This window comes from Saccopteryx bilineata, chromosome 1 (assembly GCF_036850765.1).
Source record: "Saccopteryx bilineata isolate mSacBil1 chromosome 1, mSacBil1_pri_phased_curated, whole genome shotgun sequence".
Classification (NCBI taxonomy): Eukaryota; Metazoa; Chordata; class Mammalia; order Chiroptera; family Emballonuridae; genus Saccopteryx; species Saccopteryx bilineata.
This window is the reverse complement of record NC_089490.1, coordinates 406177887-406205849: the sequence shown is the minus strand read 5'-3', so window position 1 is coordinate 406205849 and position 27963 is coordinate 406177887. Positions and strand designations below refer to the sequence as shown.

General features: G+C 63.7%; 3 protein-coding genes and 1 long non-coding RNA gene across 7 annotated transcripts in view; 1 reads left to right on the top strand and 3 right to left on the bottom strand.

Moving 5' to 3' along the window:
- MRPL23 (mitochondrial ribosomal protein L23) overlaps nt 1–27963 on the top strand; it is a 177358-nt gene that overhangs the window by 143162 nt on the left and 6233 nt on the right. The gene's annotated exons all lie outside the window — the stretch shown is intronic.
- On the bottom strand, nt 151–15061 carry IGF2 (insulin like growth factor 2). 4 transcript variants are annotated; one of them, XM_066252348.1, is made up of 5 exons: nt 14925–15033; nt 7582–7746; nt 2888–3050; nt 922–1070; nt 151–590 (listed from the first exon to the last, which is right to left on the bottom strand). In XM_066252348.1, exons 2-5 carry the CDS (start codon nt 7741–7743, stop codon nt 351–353), a joined length of 714 nt encoding a protein of 237 aa, XP_066108445.1. In that variant the 5' UTR covers nt 7744–7746; nt 14925–15033; the 3' UTR covers nt 151–350. The 4 variants fall into 4 exon arrangements, with proteins under 4 accessions (XP_066108445.1, XP_066108447.1, XP_066108446.1 ...); XM_066252350.1 differs by lacking the exon at nt 7582–7746 and having other exon boundaries at nt 14925–15061; XM_066252349.1 differs by lacking the exons at nt 7582–7746; nt 14925–15033 and adding an exon at nt 5667–6095.
- Nucleotides 16529–25464, bottom strand: LOC136319062 (uncharacterized). Its single transcript, XR_010728173.1, has 2 exons — nt 25169–25464; nt 16529–16652 (listed from the first exon to the last, which is right to left on the bottom strand). It is a non-coding gene; the product is annotated as an uncharacterized lncRNA (long non-coding RNA).
- On the bottom strand, nt 26511–27779 carry INS (insulin). Its single transcript, XM_066252353.1, has 3 exons — nt 27688–27779; nt 27287–27490; nt 26511–26730 (listed from the first exon to the last, which is right to left on the bottom strand). The coding sequence occupies exons 2-3, from the start codon at nt 27471–27473 to the stop codon at nt 26585–26587; spliced, it is 333 nt and encodes a 110-aa protein (XP_066108450.1). The 5' UTR covers nt 27474–27490; nt 27688–27779; the 3' UTR covers nt 26511–26584.

Here is a 27963-nt window from a genome sequence, read left to right as displayed (position 1 = left end):
TGGGGGGGATAATTTTTGGGGGGATAATTTAGGGGGGATACTTTTGGGGGGAATAATTTGGGGGGGATATTTTTTGGGGGGAATATTTTTTGGGGGGATTATTTTGAGGGGATAATTTGGGGGGATATTTAATGCCAATCACTTTTAAAGTTGTTGGGATGACTCAGCCCGATGGAAAGGGGCCGAGGAGAGTAGCCTGACATGGGGAGGTTGGGGCACGGGGGAGGGGGGAGGAGCCCCTAAGGAGGACGGCACAGAGAGGTTTCAGAGGAGGACCTGATGGAATGGTCGATGGTCAAGAGGAGAGCAGGAGGAGGTGGGGCCATTTCGCAGAATTACAACAATTTGGTTCACTTCCAATTGCTGGACACCTCTGGAGAGGCACCCCCGTGGGAAGCAGGGTCATTGGTGGACAGGGCCATCAAAGGCCGGTGACGCTTGGCCTCTTTAAAAGCTTCCAATTCCCTGGCCAACATGCGACCCCGGCGGACACGCAGGAGGGCAGGCAGGCCCCTGCGCAGGCGTTGGGCGGACTGCATCCAGGTGCCGTAGTGGAAAAACTTGCCCACGGGGTATCTGGGGAAGTTGTCCTGGGAGGGGAAGGGCCAGTCAAAGGGGTGCCACCAGCTCTCCTTGCTCCAGCCCCCAGCGAGCCTGTGGCCCTCTTGGTGACCTGAGGGGCTGGTTGGTACCTACCTAAACCTGCCACCGTGCCAACTGAGAACAGATTCATAACTCACCCAGCTCCTGGCCGCGAGGTCCCCAGTGGAGGACATGACAGACATGGGGTTGGCTCCCTCTCTTAGCTTGCACTTTCAGCAAAGGAGCTGGTTGTGCCTGGTCCCTTGGCTCAGAGGTGACAACCCTCAGGGCCCCAGAGGGAGGACTTCCCGCCGGTGGTGGTGGAGACCGCGGTCTTACCGGGAGCACGGTCGGGAGAGTCGACACATCCCTCTCGGACTTGGCGGGGGTGGCGCAGTAGGTTTCCAAAAGGGCCAGGTCGCAGCTGCGGAAGCAGCACTCTTCCACGATGCCACGGCTGCGTCGGCTGGCGCGGCTGGCTGGTCTGCCTGTGAGTCCCACCGGAGGGGGTGGGGGAGAGGACTCATCAACAACAGGGCACCACCGCACGTCAGACAGGCCGTGTGTGTGTGTGTGTGTGTGTGTGTGTGTGCGCGCGCGCGCGCGCGCACGGCGGGCGAGGGGGCAGGCAGGACACTCCAGAAAGGAGAGAAGGGGAAGTGGGAACCAGCTCAGGGTCTCCAGTCCCTGGGCTCAGGGGCTAACCCGAAGAGGTGAGGTCCAACACCCACATTCTGGGACCAAGGGCCCTGCTGTCCCGAAAGCCAGCTAGGCTGAGCCCACAGGTGCCACCCCGAACGGTAAGCAGGGGCCAGTGGTGGCCCGCAGCCCTGAGACACCGAGACAGGTAGGAATGGGAGGAGGAAGAAGAAGACGGGAGGAGAGGAGTGAGGAGCTGCAAAAAACCACGCCCTCCTCTCCTCCCGTCCTCCCCCTCACCTCCCCCGGGGCTCCACGTCTCAGCCGCAAGGGAAAGCGCAGGGTGCCTGGGTGAGGGGCAGGAGGAGAAGCCCCTAGTAAGGGGTTCCATCCGGCATGAGTCCCCTGGGTGGGTGGGGCTTCAGCCCACACCCCTTTGAAGGAAGCCTGGGTTCAGGAGAGCCCACTCTCTGGGGGGGGAATGGCCAACTGGTACCAGCCCCTACATAGGGTACAGGGGCCACTTCCTGCCCACAAAGGAGGCAAGGAACAGAGAGGGGGCAGGGCCAAGTGGGCGGGGCTTCAGAAACTCTGAAGATCAGGAGTGCGTTTCCAAAGACAAGCTTTGAGATGCCAGGACTGGCACCAGAGTGGGCCCATTCTGCAGGGCGGGCATGTGGAAGGCTTGCAGAAGAGATTGCCCAGGAAGTGCTGGGGTCAGGGTGAGCTTTACGGGCTCTCGCTGACTTGCCCCACCCCTGTCCCCCCTCCTCCCACCCGTTCTTCTGCAGCTAAGGAAACTGAGGCCCGACTTGCTGGGGAGGTGAGGGCCAAGACTCCATGCCCCTGAGGGAAGAGAGTCGCCTCCCACTGGGGAAGGGGGTGGTCTCAGCCTGTTACACAGGGCACAGAGGCAAGGGCAAGTCCCAGGACAGAAGTCAAGAGAGAGGTACGGGGAATAAAGTAGCCAAAACATGGGGGGGGGGACAGCAGATGGGTGCCCCACCCTACAGGGCACAGGTCCCAGAACACCCAGCCCCACGGGCACTGGGACAGCAGGGGCTCATCTCCTGTCCTGCCGTCCCACGGTGGAGCTGGGCGTCCCAAGCACGTGTGGCGTGCACACTCACACCCACCAGCAACATGTGCTTTTATTCCCGTTGGGTTTTCAAGCCATTTTATTTCACGTTAGCACCCGATCATCCGTGAATATGAGCCCATTGTCGGAATGTCAGGCAGCCCCGCCCGCCCCCCCCCCCTCGCCCCTGCTCTGCTCACAGCCCTGCCCATAGTAAGCACGTTCAGGAGAGAGGCTTCTTCCTTGCTCACCCCTCCGCTTGTAACAGTGTGCCCCGTGTAATACCATCCACCCCCACCACCACCACCACCTAAACACACACTGAATTATGTTGCAGGAAAATCAGGAGATGTGAGTGTCACCCAGGCACACAGCAGGTGCCCAATAAATGGAGACAACAGGGTCCTGATTGCACTCTCCAAAGCCGGGGCTCATCCTCCCCTCTCCCCGCCCACCCCCTTCCTAGACAGCTGTCCCTCTGCCTGGGGGTCTGAGGCATGCTCAGGAGGGCGGCAGGATTTTATTCAGCACCGGCTGTGTACACCCCTTCCCCCCTCCGCCGGCCCCACCGCCCACTGCGCTACTTACTGAAGTAAAAGCCGCGGTCCCCACAGACGAACTGGAGGGTGTCCACCAGCTCCCCGCCGCACAGGGTCTCGCTGGGGCGGTAAGCAGCAAAGCAGCACGAGGCGAAAGCCAAGAAGGTTAGCAACATCAGCATCGACTTCCCCATCGGAAGCTCCATCGGAATCTGGGGGCGGAGAGAGCAGGCGTGAGCCCCTCCCGCCGCCCCCCCACTCCAGCCGGGGTCTCTAAGGCGACGAAGCAGGGGTCAGGAGGCCCAGCTGCCTCTGGGGAGCGCCAGCCCAGCCATCTCCGAGCTTCAAGTTCAGTTGCAGTTTTCAAGCACGGGCTCTCTCTCCTGTGAACGTTACTGTTCTAATGAACAAATAACGTGCGTTCATTGCTGAGGGGTGTGTGGGAAGCACACCTTTGGCTGGCATCAAGCGAGCGCTGGTCAGCAATTTCCACACGGGGATAACCGCCCCCCCCCAATTGCAATTACTGCAGGGACTCAGCCATTCCCAGAGTTGCAGGGACCAGAGCAGGGCACTGGACCTGGCCTCCATCCTATGATGTCATGAGGGCGGGGCCAGCACAAGGCAGTAGCCACTCCTGGGTCTCCCAGCGCCAGCCAAGATGGCAGCCGGCCCCACCCCACCACAGGACCTGTGCATCCCAGAGGACCAAGGGGTCCTGCCGGACAGCCCCGCCCCTCACAGGCTGTAGCTGAGCAGAGCTCAGGTCCAGGATCCAATGGTCAGCACCACCGGGCCAGCCACCCATTCTCGGGAGCCTTGTTCTCCTGTTCCCCAACTCCAGTCTGCCCCCGGGGCACCACACCCCAACACTGGCAGAGCCACCGAGGCCTCCAAGTCCTCTGGCGACCACCGGGCTCTCTCTCATTTCGAGGTACCAAATCCCATCCACGGGAACTGGACAGAGAGCACACAAGGCCACCTGGAAACCAGACACCAAGTTCCTCAGGGTCCCGTTTGGAATGAGTGGCAGGTCTTAAGACACACCCCCTTGCACAAGCCCTGCGGCTGCAATCCCGGGACAAGAGTGAACCGGGTCCCCTTAAGGAAAAGGAGGCTTGGGAGAGGTCTCAGCTTCTCTTGAGATTGCTCTTGCCCCTTTCCCCTTCCAGAAGGCAGAAGCTTCCCCCCTTTCTGGAGGGGACCGTCATTGTCAGGTGCTTTTGAGCCACTGGCACCCCGAGGCTACCCGAGCAAGGAAGGGGCTGGGCAGGTTGCCCAGAGGTGCCCCTCCCAGGCTCCACACCCGGCGGGTCCAGGGACCGAGGCTGCTGCACGCTGGCCCAGGAGAAAGTGGATGCAATAAAAATCGAGGCGACGCGAGGAAGGAAGCCGCCTCGCTTATTAAGCTCGCTAGAGAGCCACGGCAGCTGGACCGAAAAAGGTCTCAAGTGCCACCTCGTTCACCTCCTCTTGCTGCCCTGGACTTGGACCCCAGCTGGTCACCCTGCTGCTCCCGACCGCTAACCCCCTTCAAAATTCTATGAACAAAAATGTGGCCAGCGAGTGGCCGGAGCAGGGCAGCGGCCAAGCAGCTCCATCCTCTGCAAGCCTGGGCTCTCCAGGGTAGGGTCCAGTCCAGGGCACCAGCAGAGGGAAGGCTGTGCAGGCGTGCCCGAGGAGGGCAGAGGCTGGGAGGAGATTGGGGTGCCTGTGCTAGAGGCAAGGGGCAGAAGCCGAGGGGCTGAGGCCGAGGTGATCGGCAGGCAGGCAGGTAGGCAGGCGGGCGGGCAGGCGGGCTGGAGCCGGAGGGCAGTGGGGTTCTCCGCTCAACAGCGCTGGTTACCTGCAGCTGAACAGGAGAGTTCCTGGGGCTGGAGGAGGAGACTGGGAAGTTGCCTCAGAGGAGAAGCTAATGTCCAGTTCTCAAGCTGGTCAGTGCCTCTGCTTTTATGTGTGAGCGGGCTCCTCCCAGCCCCCGGCTCCACCCCACCCCCCACCCCTCTCCCCGCTGACCACTCCCCCCGCCCCCTTGCCCCCGCCCCCTCCCCGCTTCCAGCCAGTCCCGTTGCTCCTCTGCACCCCCACCGCTAGCTGTGGGCCATCCCTAAGCAGAACACCATGTGGGAGGGGGCGGGGGCCCACTGAACCCCCGGCCCAAGTCCGCACAGGGCAATGGGGGCCAGAAGGGGGGGCTGCTTTCCACCTCCTTGTATGGAAACTTCCATCTGCCCACGGGGCAAGGGGCCGTTGCCCACTGTGGGCTGTGTATGTACACTCTTGCTCTCTGGGCCCCTCTCCCCAGATTTCCTGCTTGGAAATGTTGGGGACAGGGAAAGGGGGACCAGAAAGGGGGGGATATTGCAAATGTGGCGTCTGGCAGGACTCTCTGCCAACTCGGCCCCCCCTCGCTCCATCCTGGCCCCGCCCACCCCGTTTTCCTCCCTCCGTCTTCGGCTGGCACGGAGTCAACATACCAGGGCGAGTTGCAGAGATTTGCGCCCCTCCTCATTGCCCAGCACCCTGGGGGTAGGGGGACGGCCCCGCCCCCCCCCCGCCCCCACGCACGGCACAAATCTCAAACTTTCAGCAACACTCTCCCTGCCCCCCCCACACCCCGCACCCAAAAAACCGACCAGGAAGTCGCCTTTGCAGACAGCTCACACCTCTCTTGGCATTTCCCGATGCCCCTACCCCGCCCCCTCCGCGGCGCAAGGGAAAAGCGCGGGGTTTGCAACCAGGGAATAGGACCCACGGCCCCCACCCACCCCATGACCGGGGCCCGTCCTCCGCCCTCTCCAGCCCTGCCAGCCCCGCACGACGCTTACCTGGAAGCCGGCACTGCTGCCGCCCACCTCCCTGCTGCGTATTGCAAACCGAACAGCGGGCGTAGGCCCTCCTGCCGGGCACTCCTCTGCCAGCGCCGCTCTGGCCGAGTCGCGGGGGCCGAATGTGCGACGGGGCAGAACGGGGGGATGGCTTTTTTGGGGGGGTGGGATTAAAATCGTCTGATTGTCTGGGGAGGACGGGCTTTCTGCGGGCTGGGGCGGGCCAGATGTTGTACTTTTAGGGGGGGAAAGGGTATCGGGAAATGAGGTCAGCTGTTGTATCGAGGACAGAGAAGGGGCAGAGATAGTGAGAGAGACAGGGTGAACGTGAAAGGGGGGGCCAAAGAGAGGGCGAGAGGGAGAGAGGACAGCGAGAGGCGGGCAGGAGCACAGCGGGAGAGAACAGCGCAGAGAAACAGAAAGCGTATAATTAATCCACTTTGGGACGAAGGAGGGAGGGCGGGCTTGAAGGGGGGGAGGGCGCTGAGGCGCGGGGCTGGGGGGGACGGGAGGGAGCAAAGGGAAGGTCGCGGGAGAAAAAGAGAGCGAGGGGCCGGGGCCAGATGCCTGAGAGGTGGAGAGGAGAGCACAGAGAAGCGAGGAAAGGGCGCAACGTCGGGGGCCGGGGATGGTGTTGAGGGGGGCGGAGCGGAGGCGTCACCCGGGGCCGTGGGCACCCAGCTCGGTTTGGGCCGACGGAGCCCTCTGCCGTCGCAAGCCCGGGCCTCGGGGGGGCAGCGGTGGCAGCGCTGGAGCCGCTCGGGACGCAGCGAGGAGTGAGAGCGGTCAGGCTGCGCGCCGGGGAGGGCTGGAGGGGGAGCGGGGGGGTGATGACAACGCCGGCGGCCTGCGAGCCGGACTGCCTGCGGGGGGAACCGCCTCCTCGGGTGAAGCGGGACGGGCGTTGAGGTAGATAGAAGAGGAGGCGGCGGGGAGTCCGCAGGCCCGGCGGAGCGCGACCCCGCAGCCGACGGCGCCCAAGACGGGAGTCAGCAGCGTGGCGGACGACGTCGACGCGGGGCCGCCAGCCCGGTGGAGGCGCTGGCGGACCAAGCGCGGGCGGGCGTGGGCCAGGAGGCGGGGGCGGCCGGAAGGGGGGGGCCGGGGGCCGGCCTGGCCTCACGCAGCTCCGCCGGAGAGCAGGCGAACTCTGGGCGCCAACGCCCGGCTCTTATAGCCGCGCCACCCCGCGGCGCGGCGCCCGCTCGGGCCCCGCTGGCCTTGAGCCCGCGCCAATAGGCGCCCGCCGGGCCCTCGCCCCGCCCCCAGACCGCCTCCGCAACTCGAGCCAGGGGGAGGGGGGCGCGGGCTTCGGGGCCCCGGAGACTGCGGGGTGGGGGAGGGGGACGGTGGGGTGCGCGGGGACGAAGATTGGGTTGGGGGCGGGGAGCGGCAAACTGTGCAAGAAATCCCAATTCGCCGTTCTAAAGTGTTTAGGGACCCCCATCTCGAGTTCTGGGGTGCCAAGATCTCTGTGCTCGTGCGCGGGGGGCACAGGCGAGCAGGGTGGGCGGTTGTCCCAGGCCCTAGCGATGACAAGAGTCCCCGCTTCCTACCAAGGGGCTAAACGGTGGGGCGCCCCGTCGAAGTGAGGGTGCAGGTGGCTCGGAGGGGTCCCCAAATCCCCGGTGGGAAATGCAGAGAAGGGAGGTTTGTCCCCTTGGCGCGCGCGCAGCGCGCAGCCGCCACCTGCCCGAACAGGCGCTGCGTCTCGAGTAGCAGCCAGAGCCCGAGCGCCCCCCGGTGCCGCGCGGGAGCGGGGGAATAGCCGCGGCGACCGCCAGGTGCGGTCCGTGCAATGAACCGGCCAGGCCAGGTCCGAATCTGGGCCAGGCGTGGGGCCTGAGAGGCTGCGAGTGCCCCGGGGGGGGGGGGTTAGAGAGGAGCAAGGCGGGAAACATCGCTCAAATCCTACCTGCATGACCGAGCTCACCGGGGTGCGTCTAAGCAGCTCGCCTTTAGGGCCCACCCAAAATATCCGGATAATGGTTCCCCCGTCCTCAGTGCGTTGGACTTGCGCAGACTCGGGTTCAGCCCCAGGAGCCACCACGATAATTTGGGGGGCTGGGGAAACCATCTCCTAGAGAGTTTGGACGGTGTAAGAACTCGTTGTGACTTTTACGAAGTCAAAACCACGATAGGCCCCCCACGCCCCGCCTGTCCCCCAGCCGTCCGCGCCTCTCCACCGGGAAGGGGTTGCCGACGGAAGCCCGAGCCGGGCTTGCCCCCTTACTCCGCCGCCATCAATCACCTCGCCCGCGTTCCGCGCGCGCCTCCCCGAGTCCTCAGCCCGGCGGGCGAGCTGGAGGCGCCTCTCCGCGGCGTCCCTCCGACCCAGCGCCTTGCCCGCCCCGCTTCAGGGCCGCCAAAGCGTTACCCCCACAATGACAAGATCTTTGCAAAGAACAAACGAAAACGGCGCCGGTTTCGGGGCGCCCGGCCCCAGCGAGAGCAGCCGCCCTGCGGCAAACCCGCAGCGGGCTCCCGTGTCCCGCGCGGGTCTCCCGGGCGGTCGCCCCAGACGAGCGCCAGGTCCGGCGGGGACAGTGGCCGGTGCGGGCGAGAAGCCCGGCGGCGGCGCGGAGGCGGCGGGGAGCTCACCGCGAGGCTGAAGGCTGCGTCCGCGGGCGCGCTAGGAGCCGAGGCAGGAGGGAGCGCTCTGCGGTGGCCGGTGAAGCTGCTGAAGGTGAGCGAGACCCCGGGGGCAGTCCCCAATGTCCAGGGGCAACGCCCAGCCCGTTGGAAGACCCGGGGACAATGCCCAAATTTGGGGGAAACTGGGGGCAATGCCCAGTCGTTTTCCTGGACGCGGGAGAAGTTCTGCCTACGTCCTGGTGGACACGCTGCCAGGCAAGGGTGTTTGGGGAACACAGAAATTTCCTAAATCCGAGGAGCTGCGGGGACTTCGTAAGAAACGCAGAGAGGCCGGAGACCAATGCGCGCCGCGCAGGGTTTGAAGGCTGCAAAAGGCGGTGGGCGGGCGGGAAACAATGCCCAGATATCGATATCGGGGGACGCAAGCCGAAGCTCTCGTCTGATTTGCAGGCGGAAAGAACGAGTGTCCCCGAAGCAGGGGACCCAGGGGAGTCTCCCCGATGTGGGGGACTTGCGGTAACCACCAAATGGGAAGCTTCAGAGAAAGAGTCCAAGTTTGAGGGTCCGTGGAAATGGCTGGGATGCAATTAAGGAGTGGAGGAATCCGAGTCTTAAAATGTGGGGGACCCAGAACGATTCTTGGGGTGGTAGGTTTTTGGGGTGACTCGAGAAAAATTCCCTACATGACCTGTACCCAAGTTTCTTCCCTTGTCTAACGCTGAGGGAAGAAAACAGTGGACACATTTCGGGGACCTAGGAAAAATCTCCACGTGGTGAAGGAAAGTGGAGATTAATTTCCACAATTTAAAAATGCAAGTTGGCGGCCTGGGCACTCCCAGAACTCTAGGAAAGCAACTTCCATTATTGTTGTGGCTTCGAGGGGAATTCTCAGTTCCTTCGGAGACTCGAGAAACACGCTCTAAATTTGGGGGAGGCTGGAGTGCGATCAGTACATACTGGGGAGAGCAGAAAACCAATGGCTTTACATTTGATTCTTTAAATCAGCTCATTTACTGTAGTTTTCATTTTGGCGAACAAGAGAACCATATCCTGCTTTCCTGAACACTGCCTGCCTTTGGGGAACCCCAAGGAAACATGATCCAAATTTTGGGGATCACTGGAAATTGCCCAGTAGAAATTGACAGCTAAATTTCAGGGTCCTTGGGTTTGTGGTGAGAAAGCTTGTAGGACACAGGCATGTGCTGCCTGGGCTTCTAGGACCTGGGGGTATTTTTCAGTCCCTGGACATTTTCATTTGGGGGGACGGGAAAACTGCTTAAATTCAGGGGGGCTCAAGGTCATAAAGTCAGGAGACCCATGAATCCAGCTTTTTTAGAAAAAGTTTGATTGTTTTGTGGAGGGGGGGGAATGAAAAATCTCTATTTACTTTGGAGGTCTGGGCGACACTGCTTCAATTTGGAGTCCCCAAGAAAGTAATTTTTGAACCTGGGGATGTAGTCAAGTTGTTCCGAGTCCTCGGGAGAACTGGGAGTCAACATCTAACGTTTGGGGGAAAAACCCGATTAAGAGTTCCTAAGTCGTGGGGCCTGGAGAAGCAGTGTCCAAAATTACTGGGGGGTTTGCTGTGTGGAAGACCCAAGAAATGTTTAAATTCGGGGTGACTCAGTGAGGGGTGGCGTCCATGCTTAGGAGCCCAGGAAATCAGTGCCACTGTGTGACCAACTGTAACAGTGGGCAGTGTGTGTGTATGTAAGACGGGGGTTAGGGGGCAATACTTGAGGGAACCCAGCAAATCCAAATACTGTACCGGTGGTCAGGGAAGGGTCTGGTGACCTCCGGGATTTCTGATCAGCATCTGGATTTTAGAAAACCCAGGTTCTTGTCAGTAAACTGGGGGATCTGGGGAATTTTTAAATACTCAAAAATTTTATGAGACACTGTACAAAGCCCAGTATACCAGGAACAGGTCTCTTTTGAATGCGTGGCATGACCCAGGGGGTCCTGGGGGGGACCGTGTAAGATTCAGGGCCACCTAAATAACCCGCGGTCACCACTGAGCGTATCCAATCTCGGGGTAACTGCTGGGTGCATTTTGTGGGGGCCTGTGACAGGGTCAAGAAGCTGGGAGAACTCCCCCGGCAGTGAATGCTCCGAATCTTCATGGCTCACAGGGGAAAGGGGAAAAAAAAAAAAACTTGCTTAGTGAGTTTGGGGGAATCAGAAGTCACCCTTTCAGTTTGGTGGAGCTTAGGAAACCCAAGCCCAGACTGTTTAGGATTCAGAAAGGGTTCCATGTGCTTTGGGGAAATTCCTAAATCCTGGCGGAGGCTAGGTAGCAGCGTTCCGAGGGTTCTGGGTAATTTGCTGCAGTGTGTGGGGGGTGGGAGGCTGGGTCTCTTTGTGTAAAACTTAGGAAGCCCAGGTTGGGACCAATAATTTTGTGACACTCGGCAGATAATATGCCACACCGTTGGTAACCAGTGTGGAGGTGACAAGACAGGGACAGAAGCTAGGGAGACCTTGTAGTTAACGTCCACCATTGTGAGAACACAAGAAAAAGTGTCACTTGACTTGGGACACTCACCCACCCGTCAGAAAAGCCCTCTCCACCTTCTGGGGGAGCCAGGCAAAGTGGCCAGCTTGACCACAAGTCGTGTTTGTGTTGACATGGTAGGGGACAAAGATCTGCGGCCCCTGAGGGTGGTGGGGGTGTGTGTGATAAATTGTTAGGGGCCTCGGAGGACACACCCAGGGAATTTGGGGACCCAAGGCCACTCGTGTAAATCCACGGAAGCCAGTTGGGCGCCTCATATGTTTTTGAAGTCCCCCGGAATTTCATGTTCAAGAAAACGCTTGTGACCTGGGAAAACGGTGAATGTGTTTGGGGACCTGGGACCAACGCTGTAACTCAAGAATCCCAGGGAAGAAAAAAAAAAATCCTGCCTGCGTTTGGAAGGAGCCGGGGAAGTGCTGAGTGGGTTAGGACCCCAGACACGGGTCTGCATTTGAGAGGCCAGGCTCCCGGGGGCCCGAGGAAACGGCGCTGCTGGAGACTCAGCCGCGTCCAGGGGACGCGCAGAGCAGGGGCGCCCTCCCCGGGACGCGGGCAGGGAGCGCGGGCTCCAGGGGCACGCGCCCCGGGGGCCATCCTGCCGCTTCTTTCTTTTGCCTTCTCGCCACCGATAGGTCTCTGCGGCGGAGGGGGCTCAGCGGGCGGGCCTCGGGCTGGATGGAGGGCAACACCCGAAAGCCTCGAGGCAGCGAGACAGACGCCCGGCCCCGGGCGCGCCCGGGTCCCCATCTCCCCTCGCGGCCGCCTCCGAGGGGAGGCCCGCGGGCTCCCCGCCGCCGCGCCCCACGCGCTCCCGCGCTGCGAGCCTAGGCGAAGCCGCGGCCCAGATGCCGCCGCGGGCAGGCTCGTACCCGGCTCGGCGTGGGGGCCCCGGGAGCACCCCGTCGGTAGCCGCCCCCGCCGCCCCCGCGCTCCTGGAGCGCCACCCGGGCCCTGCCCGGTCTCCACGCCGCACGGAAACCTGTTTTGTTTGAGTAACGCGAGCAAGGAGAGAGGGAAAAAAGGGAAGAAGATAAGAAAGTGCGTGCAGGGGGGGGGGGAGACAGAAGTGGGTGGGGGCGGACTGCAAAGGAGTGGGGTGCCACCGCGGGTCTCCTTTCGTTTTCTGAGGATTGTCACAGGGAAGGTCTCCCGACCCGGGCTGGAAATGGACAGGAAGTCAGAGGAGTCGACAAGGAAAATACTGAACCGAAGTCACTAACTAGATCCGAGGCGCCTCTGGCTGGCGGGAACAGGGTCCCCCCTTCGGAAACCGGGCCGGGTCGGGGTTGGGGGGTGTAGGGCAGCGACTCCAGAGAGGAATCCGTGGGGGAGGGGCCGCTGCAGGGAGTGAAGCAGAACGATGGGGGGGGGGCGAGGCAGAGCGTGGCTGTGCCCACGGCCCCCCCACAGAGGGACCCCAGCTAGAAGGGGGCAGCAGCAGCCCAAACCTGACACTGGGAAGGCAGGGGTTAATGCCATTGGACAGGTGTGGGGACCAGGAAGCCTTTCCCAGGAGCTTGGCAAGACTGGAAGGCCGCCCCCACCCCCGTGAAAAAACGGCCCATTTTCCACCCAGAGCCCAAGGCACGTGGGGAATGTTCCCCTTCAAATTCCAGTCCACATCAATCACCCCCATGTCCCATTCCAAGAACATCTGGCCTGTCTCCCCCCACCCATGACGGCCCCCTCCTCCTCTGGGCCAGGGCAGCAGGCCTGTGCCTTGTGCCTATAGCTCTGTCGGGGGAGAGAGAAGAGGCAGCCTTCTCTCGGGGATGCCCGCCTCGCCTCTGCTGTGTTGAAGTTGCTTCCCACTCTGTGGCGACTTTTGTAATTTTGCGGTGGGGAGCGTTAAAATAACGCCCGTGTGTGGGCCCAGGTCCCTGGGAGCCCAGAGTGCCTTCCCAAACCCTGCACAAGGGCTCCTGCTCAGGACAAACAGACGCAGGGCTCCCCTTGGCCCTGCGCAGGGGCCCTCCGCCTTTCCTTTAGGCTGGAGTGGTGGTGGTGGGGGCAGCCCGTTCGGTCATGGGCTTTCCCCCTGATCAGGGTGCCTGGGGGGCATTCACACCCATGGCCCATTTGGGGGTCCCTTTTCCTTCTCTCTGTCCCCCGCCCTCAGACGCTGGCCCTGGAGAAGCCCCTGCCTGGCGCGTGGAGAGACGCCTGGACCTTGCAGGTAGGAAGGCTGAGGCCACCTTGGGGTGCCAGGCTAAGCTGTCAGGGTGGGGTGGGGGGGCACACTGGCTCTTCCTCCCCCGCGGGGCTGCCCAAGAACCCTCGCCTTATTTAGTCAAAAAAGTGTGGCCGAAGGGACAGGCGTGGCAGAGCAGATCCGGGTCACCCTAGGGCTCAAAAAGGGCACTGGCGATCCCCCAGCCAGGGCCAGCCACCCTGGAGCCCCCAACTTCCGGCCCCCCACGGCAGGGAGGGGACCTGCCAGCAACCACAGCGTGTTGTCGGGCTGGGGTCTCCTGCTCAGGGCTTGAGCGTGGCTGGCAGGAATTCCAGCCCCCAGCGCCAGACCACCGTCCCCACACCCTGCTCGCTCTCACCCCCCACCCCCGCCCCGGCCGGGCACCCGGCAGGCACCGGAGTGGCCTCTCCTCTGGATCTACAAACCCAGATTTGGAAGAGAATAATCGCCCCGCGCATGAGAGATCCGGACTCACCCCAGCTAGTCTGGCCCTGCACCCCACCAGGCTCCTGCTCACGCTGGCCTTCCCAGCTCCCTCCAGTCCGCCTGCCTCTCGCACTCCCCGGCTTCCTCCCCAGCTCTGGCTCCGACCTGGCTGCTCACCCCCCCTCCCTGGGCCCAAGCCCAGCATTTGCAAACCCAGCTCCAGTGATGAGGGTCCCTGAGCGCCCTCCCTCACCCCCCCCACAGGGCTCAGACTGTGCACTTGGCTCTGGGAGGGACACACCCGTTCAGGGTCAGCCCCCACGGCAAGCAAGGGACAGATGAACAAGACCGGAACCGGAACCACCAGGACCCAACAGCACAAGCCAACCGAGGCACGAGCACCGAGCACCACCAGCCAGTAAACCAAAGCCACCACCAGTACAGTACGTAAGGATCGGGGTTGGGGGACCCAGGGAGATGGCTGAGCCCCCCCACCCCCCAATCTAGAAGGACCCAGGCATGGCCCCTGTTGTCCCAGTAGACTTGGGGTCTGAACTAAAGACAACACCTATCAAAGAACATTCTGGGTTTTCTCTCTGGGAAGGGGGTCACCTGCTGGGTGGATTCGTCCCTGCAGGCTCTGAAGGTGGCCCTTGTTGCTTTTGGGTCAGGCACCAAGGACACAAACCCATCCCACAGCTGCCCAGGACCCCGGGGCTGAGCCTACCGCCAGGGCTCCTCCACACAGTGCCTGGTCAGAGCTCTGCCATGCTCCCCCAGCTTGCCCCGGAGACCCTGGGGTCGTCTGCACCCCGAGCCTTTCTAATCGCCCTCACCCCCCACTCACATGCAGGAAGCCCCCCAGCCTCGAGCACGGTGGGCTCTTGACAGCCAGGCCCTTGCTGGCATCTTGAGGGTCCAGGGCTGCTGCCTCCCTTAGGTCAATACCTCGCTCCCCAGCTCATCACAGTTGAGCACGGCCAGCAGGGCCGCAAGGGTCAGGTACCCCCATGACAAAAGGAAGCACAGAGAGGCCAAGACACGGGGGGCCAGGCCCACAGCCGGCCTCCCAGGGCTGTCTGGGAGCCCCAGCTCGGCCTGGCTCTCCTTTCCTGGGGTCTCTCCTCACTCCTCCCTAACTTCGAGTTTTCCCTCTCCCCCTCCTTCCTTCTGTCCTCCCCTCGGCCCCTACCTTCTCCCCTGGGCTGCCCCCTGCCTCCCCTCTGACCTTCTCCCAGGAGCGCCCCGCAGAGGGGCACCTCGCTGCACCGCCGCCCGCCCCCAGGAACAGCAGGGACCCTGCTCTGCCCGTGCCTGAGCCCCCCGGGGAGAAGCACCTGGAGCAGCCCCCTGAACCCCTGACGCCAGCTCCGACTGAACACACTCCAGGCCCTCGCGGAGCCTCACTCAGCTCCTTTTAGAAGCGTGGGGGTGTGGGGGGGAAACCGTGTCTCAGGCGTGGAGAGGACACCAGTGGACCCCTCGGTCCTGGCTGGCGGCGGCGGTGAGAAGAGGCCGAGACACTCACCTCTGTGGAGCTGCGGCTGGCTGCAGGCCTCAGTCCTGAGTGCGTGGAGACCGCCTGGGCCACAGGCTGCAGCAGCTCACCTGGGGGCTGGGTTCGCGGGCAGCTCTGGCCTGCCTCTGCTTGGGCCTCCGTGTGGGCTGGGGGTCGGGGTCGGGCTGGACAGGGGGCTGAGCTGGCGGAGGCGCGGGGTCCTGGGGCTGAGGGCTGGAATGCACCTCCTCCTGCAGGAGCTCAGCGGTGACTCTTCGGCCCCTGGGGAAACATAAAGGTGGTCACTTTTAAAACAAATGTCCCTCCAGCCGCCGAAGCCGTGGGCCCCAGCCCTCCTCTGGCTTTTCCGCAGGGAGGCCTGAGAGTCACTTAATCAGGGTTTGAGGAAGGGGGTTCCCCCTGCCTGTCCGCCTGGCTCCTGAGCTCTCCTTTTGCCGAGTACAAGGGCAGGGGAAGTGGCCCACGCCTCACCCAGGGCTGGACGCTGCAGCCACCAGGCCTGAGAAGATGCCCGTGGAGGGGCAGGAGACCCTCTGCTGGATGGGACACCCTGCCTGCCTGGGCACGGGGGGGGGGGGAGGGAAGCATGGCATCTGCACACACAAGGCCCGTCTTGGAAGACCACGGCCCTTCATATAGAAAGCCTCCTCTCTGCTCTCCAGCTGTCCCACCTCGGACAGAAGCGAGGAAGGGGCCGGGCACACAGCTCAGTACCGGGCAGGCAGCGGCCGAGGCGGAGGAAAAGGGGAACGACCCTCCTCTCCCACAAACCCCACACTGGAGGGACAGGAGAGCAGAGCCCGGACCCCCGGGCGAGGGGGGGGACAGAGAGACTGCCCCGCCCTGCCAACGCTTGGCTCTGTGGGCAGAGGGGCCACGAGGAGCGCCCGGGACAGGCAGGGAGAAGCTGGACTTGGCAGTCCTGCTGTGGGGGTCTGGACACTGCTTCTCCACGCCAGTCATCCCCGGCACATGGTGGGCCTCTCCGGCGTGGTTGTGAGGAGGGAGGATTTTTTTTTTTTTGAGGGGGGGAGATGGCAGGGGGAAATTTGACTTTTTAAATGGTATAAAAAAAAAAAGAAAAAACAGAAAACTGCTTCAACATCTCGGGCCCCCGGCCCCTCTGCACTGTGTCCTGTTTGTCTCGGGGCGGGGCGGGGAGGGGGGTGCAGAATGAGGAGACTTCTCACACACAGAAAAATCCTGCCTTTTACATTTGCCACGACAGCTGCGCTGCCCAGCCCAGAACACCCCCGACACGGCCCCCTCGCCCATGTTGCCCGCGGATCAGTGACGGAAAACCGATTTTCCTTGCAAAAGCCTCCGTGGCTCTGGGCAGCCTTACAGCAGAAAAGGCCCCTGGCCACCTGTCTTTCCCGTCCCCCCCTTCCTGCAGAAACGGGGGTCCCGTTAGCCACCCCCAGCACACGCAGCCTCCCCGGTCCCCCCGCCCCACCCGGCGGACACCCCGAGAGGTTCCTCCTGCTGCATGAGGGTGGGGGAGCCCCAGTTACCTGTGCTCTAGTCGCTGCGAGGTGCCCGAGGCCCCCGGGCGGTGGACGAAGAGGACTGGGGAGTCGCTGGTGCCCCAAGCTCTCTGCCGAAACTGCCCGGTCGATGATCCGCTGGCCGGGACAATACTAGCAGCCGCCGCCAAAGCAGGGGGTGCTCCGGCTGCGGGGCCCAGAATCTCCAGCGGGACTGTGGCCGTGGGAGAGGAAGGGGATGAGGCCGAGGCTGGAGAAATGGCGAAGGGCAGTTTGAGAGTGTGCATGGCAACAGGGAGGCCCCCGGAGAAGTGGGAGGGCCTCTCCGCCGCCGCCACTGCGCACGCCACCTGCCCACGTGCCAGCTGAGGTCGGAGTTAACGCCTCACCTCCTCATCCCCTTCACGCCTGTCCTCCGGCCCCTCCAAATTTGGGTAGCTTTGCACCAACTCCGTGGGGCTGGGGCCTCCGGGGCAGCTGCCTGTGGCACGGTCCGGCGCCGGAGGGGGGGCACGGCGCAAGGGGGGTGGGGGTGGAGCGTGGGGTGGGGTGGAGATCTGGCACTCCCCTGCCCCTGCAGAAGGGGGTTTGTGGGCGTGGGCACCAGCGCAAGGCGGTCCTGCTCTCGCAGGCGGGACCACGTGCAGGGGGGTGGAGAGTGGGCGGGGCTTCATTAGACTGACAACTTGGCAGTCACCTGACCCCTCCCCCTGGAATGTGGGAGGGCTCGGCACGGGGAAAATGGGGGTGGGGCCAAAAGGGGGAAGGGGCAAATTGACAGGCTCATCAGAAAAGTCATCCTCCGGGTGGTCCCAACACAGCTGCGGCACAATGCAATCACGTGGGCCCTCCTTCCAGTGGGAAGGGACTCCTCTGGGAGCTGTCTCCCTTTCCCGGGGTCACCCCCTCCCCCCCCATAGGCCCCTGCACCAGAGGTGTGGCCCTTGGTGCGCAGGGTACTGCAGCAAGTGGCCAGCAGCCGTGGGGAGCAGCAGTGTCCTGTTCACAGGCACTCCTGGGTAGGACTGGGGTTCACAGACTCGGGAGTCTAAAGGAACCTTCAATAAAGGCACGGGGAACTTGGAGATCTCACCAACTGTGGGAAGAGGGGTGTGGTGGGGGCGGCAGGTAGAAGCGTCACCTGATTGGGCTAAATCTCACTGGGAATTTAAACGTCTTCTCCCCCAAGCCTGCCTTCAGGGAAAACAGGAGGTTGAACAAAAAATGCACTAAGAGGCCAAGACAGGGACGGGTCACAGAAGCACCAGTCCCCTAGCCTCCCTGCACCCCTGCACCCCTGTGTGGTCACCCGGCTCAGATCACCAGCCTAGGTCAGGGTTGAAGTCTCCCCTCTCCCTTTGCCCTGTAAGCCCTCACCCGAACTTCCTGCCTCGGTGGGAAGGATTGGGGGTTCAGTGGGGGGTGGGGGGCGGGAGGTGACAGTCAGCCTTCAGAGAAACTCAAGTTGGTTGGGTCGTGCCTAACAGGACGCTGGTACCCCAGGTCCACATGAGTCCTGGAAAGAGGGCGGTGTGTGTGGGGCTCCTCCCTGGGCTCTGGGGTGGGGAGGAGTGAGGGACGTTCAGGGCCCTGAGTCAGGTCCAGGACACGCAGGGGGAGTCAGGGTGAAGCCACCTCTGGGGCAGCTGTCACTTGCTCACACTGGCTGTGCCTCACAGCTCACGCTGGCTTGCAGGCTTCACAGCCTGCGCTGTCCCCTGCTGTCTGTCACAAGATGCCCAGAGGCACCAGGGGGCTAGGGGCCAGGTTCCCGTGAGGAGGGCCCCCACTGCCGGTGGGGCTGGGGAGTGTGAAGGGCTGACCTCAAGCCAAGCAAGAGTGTGGCCGGGAGGGCCACAGAAGGGGGTGTCCCCACGTGGAGAAGGTGAGCAGCTGATGGGGCAGAAGGGGAGCGGCCAGTCACACCCACAGATCGAACTCCTGCACATGGGGACCTTCCTACACCCCAGCAGTGTGTCTTGAATCTGAACTCCGCCCTGGTTTGAATTCCCATCTCTACCCCCTCGACCCCCCGAAGGGCTTCCTCCAACACGGGGCTATTTTGTTCCATCAGAATCTTGCAGCCCAGAGTGTCTAAGCAAGGGAAGGAGCAGGCTTGGGAGGACCCACGAGGGACTAAGCCGTGGTATCACTGAGGCAGGACTAGAGGCGCTGTGGGGGCGAGGGCTGTGACTTTCAGCACTGTGCTCAGGGACACGTGGCCTGTAGGGGATACAGGGTAATAAAAGGAACACAAAAGGGATAAACTTGGGGTGAAGGAACACCTCATTAGCTCCCAGCATCTGAGGCCTGTGAAAAGGACCGTCCCACGCTGGGGGGCTGGCCGGGGTCTCCGTTGTGCGTGAGAGAATCGGAAAACCCTCAGAAGTCCCTCATCGCAGGGTTTTACTCACTTGGCTGCTTAAGTGGCCTCATGCTGACACCTGGTGGCCACTTCTAGAATGACAGTGGCACAGTCGAAAGGTCTTAAGACCCCAACATTTGGGTGGGGGGCACCCTAGAATGAAGGCTGGGATGGGTGGGTGAGGGGGGGGGCAAAGCAACTATATTTTTCCTTACCAAGGGCCCCCCGCCGTGCAGTGTCAGGGCAAAGGGAGCTCTGCATCTTTGCACCCAGACCGGAGGCTTTTAACTGCCCCCATCCTGTGTCCACAGCCCGTTAGGCTGGGGGCTCCCTCCTCAGTGAAGGTGTGGTAAGGTGGATGGATGCCCAAGGCCGAAAAAAGTTAGACCTGGGACACTTTCCTGAGACTTCGAGGGGACTGGATTACGTTTGTCTCAGAATAAAATCAGGTGTGTTGCCGAGAGGCAGAATGTTGGGGCACCCTCCCCTGCCCCCTGCCCCCTGCCCCAAATAGGCAGAGACCTGGGGTGGGACTGCACAGGTGGGCTGGGTCGCGCTCTGCCCACACCTTGGCTCTAAGGCTTTCAAATCTGGCCCGAGCCTGACACCTTGTGGCCAATCCCTAGAAGTGCCGCCACAGTCTCAGAAAGCACCTGGTTGCTGTCCATCCATGTAGCCCTTAGGATAAAACCGGGGGCTATCTGACCAAACCTGGGGTGGAGGAGGAGGAAGAAGAGGGGGGGGAGGAGAACCCCTCCCCCATCCTGAGAGAGCCACACTAGCAGGGAACATAGGTTTAGCAGGCCAGGGGGGGGCTGTCCCCAGGTACCCCACGGCCTAGGAGGTGACAGGGCCTCCTTGCGAGGGTCCTGGGGGTCCATGCTGGACAGATCACATGGCAGTCCGTCAGACTGGGAGAGAGGGATGGGTCAGAGGAGGTCCGGAGGCTGCCCAGGCCGGGCCAGCACGTCCCTGCGCCTCGGTGTCCCTGAGACCTCAGGGGTTTCCCCGTGCCGGTGAGCAGAGGTCCGCAGATCGGGGTCCTCCTGCACAGAGTTAGTGCTCATTGGCATTCGCTGTGGCATGTTCCTGACATGAGGGCGCCCGTGCCCCTCACCTGGGCACGTCTGGGAATGCAGCCTAGATGACCAGTAACCCACCCGGGGCCTGTGGAGACCCCTCCATCTCCTGCATCCCCTGCAGGTTAGCGGCCACCGAGAGGGCTCTGATGTGTGGGTGCTGCCCCGTGCAAGTTGGAGGACGGCCAGGCAGGGAGTCTTTCGCTGCCCTGGCATCCTTGGCCGGTAGGTTGGGGTTCAGAGAGCTGCCCAGCCCCTCTCCTGTGAGGGGCCCCTGCACAGGAGACCCTCCTGCCCTGACCCACCTCTCTGGGGACTTTATCCCCTTTCCATCCATTCCAGGTCGGGGGGCCCTCCGTGACTCCGCCCTGAGCCTCCGCCCCTGGGGAGCTGGTCCCGTTCCCATGGGCCACACCTAGGGACCACGGATAGGGGACTGCCACTTTACCATGGCAGCAGCCCTGCGGGAGGGTCTCCACTGGTTCCCTTCTGACGGGGACCAAAGCTGAGGCCACGCCAGCCTGGCCCACCAGCCTCCCCGCCTTGGCCTTATGCTGGCACGAGCTTCTGAGACTCCCTACCCGCTGAGGCCATGCTGGGGGAGGAAGGGCCAGCAGGAACCAGCCCCTTGTGTCCAGGTAGGGCTGGACATGGGTCTTTTCTTTTTTGGGGGGAGGGGGAGGGCCGACCCATGACCAGCCCCGGGGGAAAGGCCATGGGGACACCAGCTGTCATGTGGTTCCAGGGAAGGGAGCACAGGGCAGCCACAGCCACCCCTGGGTCGGGTCTGTACCCTGAACAGCGACAGTTCAACACGGACCCCATTCTCAAGGTCAGGATACCCTGTGTGGGAGCAGAGGCGCCTCCTCCAGGAAGACTCTGAGCTTGCCTCCTCTGATCTGAGCTCTGGCGGAGCAGCAGGCACTGAGGTGGGGCGCCCCGGCCCTCCCCTCGCCTGTGTCCCAGCCAGCTCTTCCTTCGACCTGGAGCCTCTCCTCTCTGTCTCCTCCTGCTCCACAGCTGGCCCGGGGCAGGGAGCACCCCAGCAGGCCGCAGGGTGAACCCACTCTCCAGGCCTTGGAGGAAGGAGCCCGTCATGCACCCTCTCTTCGTCCCTGCCCTTGAAGCTGCCCTTCGCACAGACAGTGTTTCAGACCTCGGAAGGGTGCCCGGGAGGAAGGGAGTCAGGGAGGGCAATGGAGGGTCACAGAGGGCCACAGAGACCATGGACAGATAGAGAAAACCGTGGAGGGACAAGGAGGTCTGCAAAGGGGCTGGGAGGGACATGGAGGGACAGAGAGGGACAGGGAGGCCGTGGATGGACAGGGAGGGACAGGGAGGCCGTGGATGGACAAGGAGGGACATGGAGGGACAGAGAGGGACAGGGAGGCCGTGGATGGACAAGGAGGGACATGGAGGGACAGGGAGGGACAGGGAGGCCGTGGATGGACAGGGAGGGACAGGGAGGCCGTGGAGGGACAGAGAGGGACAGGGAGGCCGTGGAGGGACAGGGAGGGACAGGGAGGGACAGAGAGGGACAGGGAGGGACAGGGAGGCCGTGGATGGACAGAGAGGGACAGGGAGGCCGTGGATGGACAGGGAGGGACAGGGAGGGACAGGGAGGCCGTGGATGGACAGGGAGGGACAGAGAGGGACAGAGAGGGACAGGGAGGGACAGGGAGGCCGTGGATGGACAGGGAGGGACAGGGAAGGACAGGGAGGCCGTGAAGGGACAGGGAGGCCGTGGATGGACAGGGAGGGACAGGGAGGCCGTGGATGGACAGGGAGGGACATGGAGGGACAGAGAGGGACAGGGAGGCCGTGGAGGGACAAGGAGGGACATGGAGGGACAGAGAGGGACAGGGAGGCCGTGGATGGACAAGGAGGGACATGGAGGGACAGGGAGGGACAGGGAGGCCGTGGATGGACAGGGAGGGACAGGGAGGCCGTGGATGGACAGGGAGGGACAGGGAGGCCGTGGAGGGACAGGGAGGCCGTGGAGGGACAGGGAGGGACAGGGAGGCCGTGGAGGGACAGGGAGGCTGTGGAGGGACAGGGAGGGACAGGGAGGCCGTGGATGGACAAGGAGGGACAGAGAGGGACAGGGAGGCCGTGGATGGACAGGGAGGCTGTGGAGGGACAGGGAGGCCGTGGAGGGACAGAGAGGGACAGGGAGGCCGTGGAGGGACAGAAAGGGACAGGGAGGACATGGATGGACATGCAGGTCCGCAGAGGGACAGGGAGGAAAGGAACAGCCAGGGCCACAGGGTCACCCCAGGTCCCGGGTCCATCTCCAGCTGTATTTCTCTCGGCACGTGCACAGACCCACAGCCCAGAGCCTGCGGCCCAGCGAGGGGAGGAAGGGCATTTCTAAGGTTCCCAGCAGCGGGACTTGGGTATGTGTATGGGGGGGTGTCTGTTGGGGGGGCCCCAAGGGCAGCCAGGCTGGAAGGGGCCCCGTTCTGAAGCTGGATGGAGTTTGAAGAACAAACGTTTTTGGTCACAGCGTGATTGGCCACAAGCTGGCAGGTGGTGGGGGTCCGGCTGTTTTCCACAAACACAGATGGGCTGGAAAGGGGGTGGGAGTGAGGCTGGGGGGGGGAGAATGTGGGCCCCCAGGGTCTGATGGTTCAGCAGCCTCCCTCATGCATGTGGGACCAGTGCCTCACGGGATAGGGATGGGGGTTGACCCTCCGGCACAGCCCCAAGCCCAGCTTTCAGGGCAGGCCTCAGAGGCCCGTCAGCGGGTCAGGGACGGGGTCCCCTGAAGGCAGGGTTGGGCGGGAGACGCAGAGGGGAGTCTGAGTCCAGGAGGGTGCGGCTGGCGGGCCACCTGGAGTGGAAGGTGAGCTGAGGACCCCAGGGTGAGGGGGCCAGGTGCCGGCACCAGCACAGCCTGACCAGGCCGCGGGGGCCCACGGGGAGCCCCCCCCCACGGGTCTCCTCCACTCTTTGGACCTCTGCTGGGTTGTTCCTGTCCCACAGCCAGAAACAATACTGCGGGGGAGGGAGGCGGCCGGCACCCCACCTCCCTGCCTGCTGTCTTCGCAGTTCCTGGAACCCCCACCCCGCCCCACATTCTTTCTGTAAGTGACCTCTCCGCCCAGTGTGGAGAGGCAGGGATGGGGGGTGGACATGGGAGCAGGTTAACCCCGATGACGGCCTGAGGCCACCTGGGCCTGGGGTCCCTGTTCCCAAAGTCCCCGCCTCTGGCTGGAGGGGCGAGGCAGCTGTAAGTAGGGCAGGGGACTTCCTGGCCTCAGAGTGACAGCCACCCCCCCCCCCCCCGCCCAGCCTGTTTCCCCGGGGCCCTGAAGCCCCTCAGCAGAGGCTCCCGCTGGTCCCGGGCCCCTGGCTCTCTGCCCGCCTGGGTTTGTTCAGCCGTATGTGGGGGTGCTGGAGGAAGTGACCTCTAAGGGCAGGCAAGGCCTCTGGTTCTGGGGGCTGGGGCATCAGAACCCAGTGGGGACTGTCCCGGGATGTTGGACACCCAGCACATTTGTCCGACAGTGCCCCCCCCCGTCCCGCCTCCCCCAGGGAAGCCTAGGCCCATGAGAGGCTGGGTGGGGGGTTTGACTAGGGGGTGAGGGGCAGCGACATGGACACCCTGCCTCCTTCCTACACCTCAGGCCCCCAGAATGCAGGTCCAGCAGCCCCGTGGGCATCCTCAGGAGTGCCTGTTGAGTGTCCGCAGCTGGGCAGCTGACCCCCCCCAGAGGGAACAGCCTGCCTGCCCGGCGGCACAAGGGCAGTGCTGCAAAAGTTGGGCTTTGCTGCCCTCTGCTGGTCACATCGATGAATGGCTGCTCTGGCCACTTGGCCCAGTGTGGACGGTCACCCACCTAGCAAAACTTCCTGCCCCCCGGGACCTGGCCCTGCCTGAGTTCAGGGACAGACTCTCCCAGGTGAGCACACAGCTGTCCACCTTCACAGCCTAGCTGGACAAAGGTCCTGAGTTCTGCCAGGGGTCCTTTGCCCGCTTGTCTGGCCCATGGTTCCTGGCCTCACTCCGTCTCCCCGGGGTGGCCCTCACCAGGGCACTGGACCGCTCAAGGGGAGGGGGCGTCTGCCCTGTACCTCAGAAAACCCCTCTCCCGTACCCCTCAGGGCCTGTTCAGGCCTGGAGAACAGTGAGGACGGTCAATACTGACTGCCAACAGAAGAAGGCAAACACTGCTCCAATGGCCAGGAGCAGACACAATCCAGGGAGCCAGCCTGGAGGCAGCCACCCTGGCACAATGTCCTTGGCATGTGGCCACCAAGGGACAGACGTCCCAGCCCTGACGTCAGTCTTCTCATTAGGAACATGGGTGCAACAGAGCTTGCCCCGCCTGGTATGTAGGATAGCAGGGCCCGGAGCAGAGCTGTGCACGACTGAGGGGGACCTGTGTGTGTGTGTGTGTGTGTGTGTGTGTGTGTAGGGGGCTGCTGTCCATGGAGTCCCCTGGGAGATCCGGCCTTGCAGTGAGGGAGCAGGGAACCCAGCGGGGTGTGTGTGTGTGTGTGTGTGCGCACACGCACACACTTGGGAGCAACCGTTGTTCCTACACACACACACACACACACACACACACACACACACACGCCAAGATCACATGTGGGGCTGGATCCAGCTGACCCCACTTGCCAACCACATAGGCAAGTAAAGCCCAGTTCCAAGGGCAGGCAGGGTCTGAGGACACTGGGAGGACTGTCCTCCCAATTCCCCGAAGGGGTGGGTCAGTCTGGCGAACCTGGCTTCCACGGGGTGACCCCGGGGCTCCAGGAAGTCGGGGCTCTGGGATTCGGAACCCCGAGTCTGACCACGTCTCTGCCTCCAGGACCTCGTTTGTGCCAGGAGCACCTCACCTTTTTAAGAGTAGCCGTAGAGGCCGAGGGGTTCAGCTGGGGGGTTGGGTCTCAGGAGGGGCCGAAGAGTCAGGGCCCAGTCCAGGCAGGGGACCAAGGACCATGTCACCGCATGACCCAGATGCTGGGTGGGCAGCCTTCTCTACCCCAAGGGTGCGATCCCCCTCCCCAGGTGAGGCGCCCAGGAGGGCGGTCCTCAAGTGGCACCCCGGACCCACCCGAGCCCACACACACTGTGAGTCTGCCAGCTGAGATGGCCCAGGTGCCCTGGACCCCAAAGGGGCTTCTCCCTCCTCAGAGCCGGCTGGCACCTGAGGGGGAGGGACGTTCTGGGGTCCTGCCCAGGGTCTCCTGGTCAGCAGGGCCGGGCAGGACACAGGCTTGATCAGCCGCTGCCTGAAGAGCTACCCGACCCCCCGCCGGCCCCCTTTCCATCCCAGCGGCACCGGGCCCGGCCCACCCATGCTCACGTACCTCAGCGTCTGCAGGACACCCCTCCCTCTCCCGGGCTTCTGGGGACACCTGAGTGTTCCCGCAAGCAGCAACCCCTGCCCATCCCAGCCACCTCCTGCTCCTCCTCTTCCGGGTCCGGGGTCCGCCGTCCACTCTTCTGCCCAGGCCTGGCCCCCACTACGGGGTATCGATGTGGCCATGGTCGGGGAGGAGCCTGGGATGGAGCCTCAGGGCTTAGGGAAGGTTGCAGGGGGGTGGGCAGGCACTGGGCCCCCAGGCAGGTGGGTCTGCCTTGTCAGGGTCTGCAGCCAGCAGGACTCAGGCCCCGGGCGGAGCCTTCAGGGAAGGGGCAGATTGGTTTGGCCTGGGCACCTGGCAGACTGGCCAGGCCACCCTCTGACCTCCCGGTCCACGGTCCACCCGGGCAGTGTCCAGTGTCTCAGACATTCCAGGCCTGTGTGGACTGTCCCTTGGTGCCACCCTGGGCCGCAGCGGGTGCCGAGGAGGAAGGTGTCGGGAGCCCTGCAGACCTGGACCTCGAGTGACCTTGATCTCAGGCCCTGACGGCACTCTTGGGGTGACCTCCTCGGGATGGGGCCGAAGGGGTGTGGCTGCGTCGCGGGGGGACCCTGCGGGCTGCAGTTCTCGGGCTGGGGGGGCACAGCCAGGAGTTCCTGAGCGCTGGGTCCCAGACCCCTGCCCAGGGGGTCTGCCTGTGGCGGTCCTGGTCCGTCCCCGGCCGCAAGGCTGCCGTCTGGTCTCTCCCAAGTCCCCCAGGGCCCCCGTGGGTTCTGGCTGGATTTGGGCTGCGTTCTCGGGCTGGCCCGGGCCCACCCAGAGTTGGGGGCAGTGGGGGAGCACGCAGGAAGGCCCAGTGTGGGCAGCCTTTCATACCTTTCTCTGTCCCTGCCCCTGTAACTCCCTGCCCAGCCTCTTCCCTCCAAGGGGCGCCTCCGTCGCAAACGGCCCTAAAAGCCGGCCTCTTGGGGCCAGGGGGGAGACATTGCTCGTGGCCCTTTCTGTCTCCTCCAGATGCCCCTGGGAGCCCGAGGGCTCCGGGCTTGTGAGCGAGTGGTGTCAGCTCCCAGCCAGCCCCCCCTCCCAGCCCGAGACCCCCACACCCTTCTCTGTCTTGTCCTGACATAGCCAGGTGGCCGTGAGTCCTCCCAGTGACACAGGGCAGGGGACAGGGGCTGGCCACCTGGGGAGGGGGCACTGCCACACTGCCACGTGCCCGTGGGCACCCAGTGAGTGAAGAGAGAGAAGGGGGATCGGGGAGGGCGCCCCACGGCAGCCACCCTGACCCGCACCCCTGTGCCCCCACCAGCCCTCGGCCGCCGACACCACACAGACAACAGCGCGGGGCTCATTGAGGGCTTTATTGAGTCAGCCGCAGCGCGGGCACGCGGGAAGCTGGCACAGCGCCGGCGGCACTGGCTAGTTGCAATAGTTCTCCAGCTGGTAGAGGGAGCAGATGCTGGTGCAGCACTGGTCCACGATGCCACGCTTCTGCAGGGAGCTCTCCAGGGCCAGGGGCAGCAGGCCGCCCACGCCGAGGCCCCCGCTCAGCTCCGCCTCCCCCACTGCCGAGGAGACGAGAACCCACCGTCAGGGCAGAGAGCGGACCCCCTGCCCAGCCCCGGGGACAGCAGGTGCCCGCCGCCTGGCGGAGTCCCTGCGTCCTGCCCTCGGCCCCCAGGAAACCTGAATAGGTGCTCCTGCTCCCTGCCTGGCACGGGCCTGCCCCCCACTTCCTACGGCATACAGCCCGCCCTAGTCCGGCCCTTCCCCATGGGCACTCGGGTGGGAGGAGAGGGCACCCCCATTGTCCCCGTGTCTCCCCAGACAGTCAGCAGCTCCCAGGCCTGACTCCCCGAATGGAATTGCCCCCGAAGTTGCTGCCCTCAGAGGCAGAGAGGAGCAGAGGGGACCCCTGTCTGAGCAGGGGCGGTAGGTGGGGGGACCAGCAGGGGGACCACAGAGAATGAGGCGGAACGGAGGGATGCCAACACTGACCGGGTTGCCGGTCACTTCTAGAATGTGACCTAAGGAACATTATTCCTTAAAAAAAAAAAAAAACCCAAAAAACCCACAGGACTTCCCCGGGGGGGGGGTGCGGGCAGGGCGGCGAGCGCTCACCCTGCGGGTCCTGGGCCTCCCGGCGGGCCTTGGGCGTGTAGAAGAAGCCGCGCTCCCCGCACACCAGGTACAGGGCCTCCACCAGGTGGGAGCCGCACAGGTGCTGGTTGACGAAGGCCCCGGTGGGGGCAGGCGCCCAGAGGGCCAGCAGGGCCAGCAGCGGCAGCAGGCGTGTCCACAGGGCCATGGCGGGGCGTCGGCGACCTGGGGGCGGGCCGGGTTGAGGCCGGCGAGGGGCACGCTGCCCCCCACCCCGCCCCCCGCCAGGGACCCCTACCCCTTGCCAGCCCAAAATGCTCTAAGGGAAGAAAGAGCTCACGTCCCTCTGAGAGCCCTGACACCCTGAACCCCAGCGGGAGGGCAGCCCCAGCCCACGGCTGACTCGGAGCCCCCGGACTGACCTGCTTTCTGACGGCCTGCAGAGGTAGCTAGTCCGGAGGGCTGGGGGCCACTGGGTCCGGCTGGCTTTATAGTCCCCAACCTGCCTGGCCCATTAGAGCCCCAGGGGTGGCAGATGGCTGGGGGCCATGGGTGGAGGGGGCTGAGGCTGCAATTTCTGGGTCATTTGCCCAGTGCTGGGTCTGCAAGAACTTCTCCTTGGTCGTCAGCACCTCTCAGGGACACGGGGTCATTAGACTCTTAATGAGGGGGCCTGCAGGCCCCTGGCTGCCCCCACC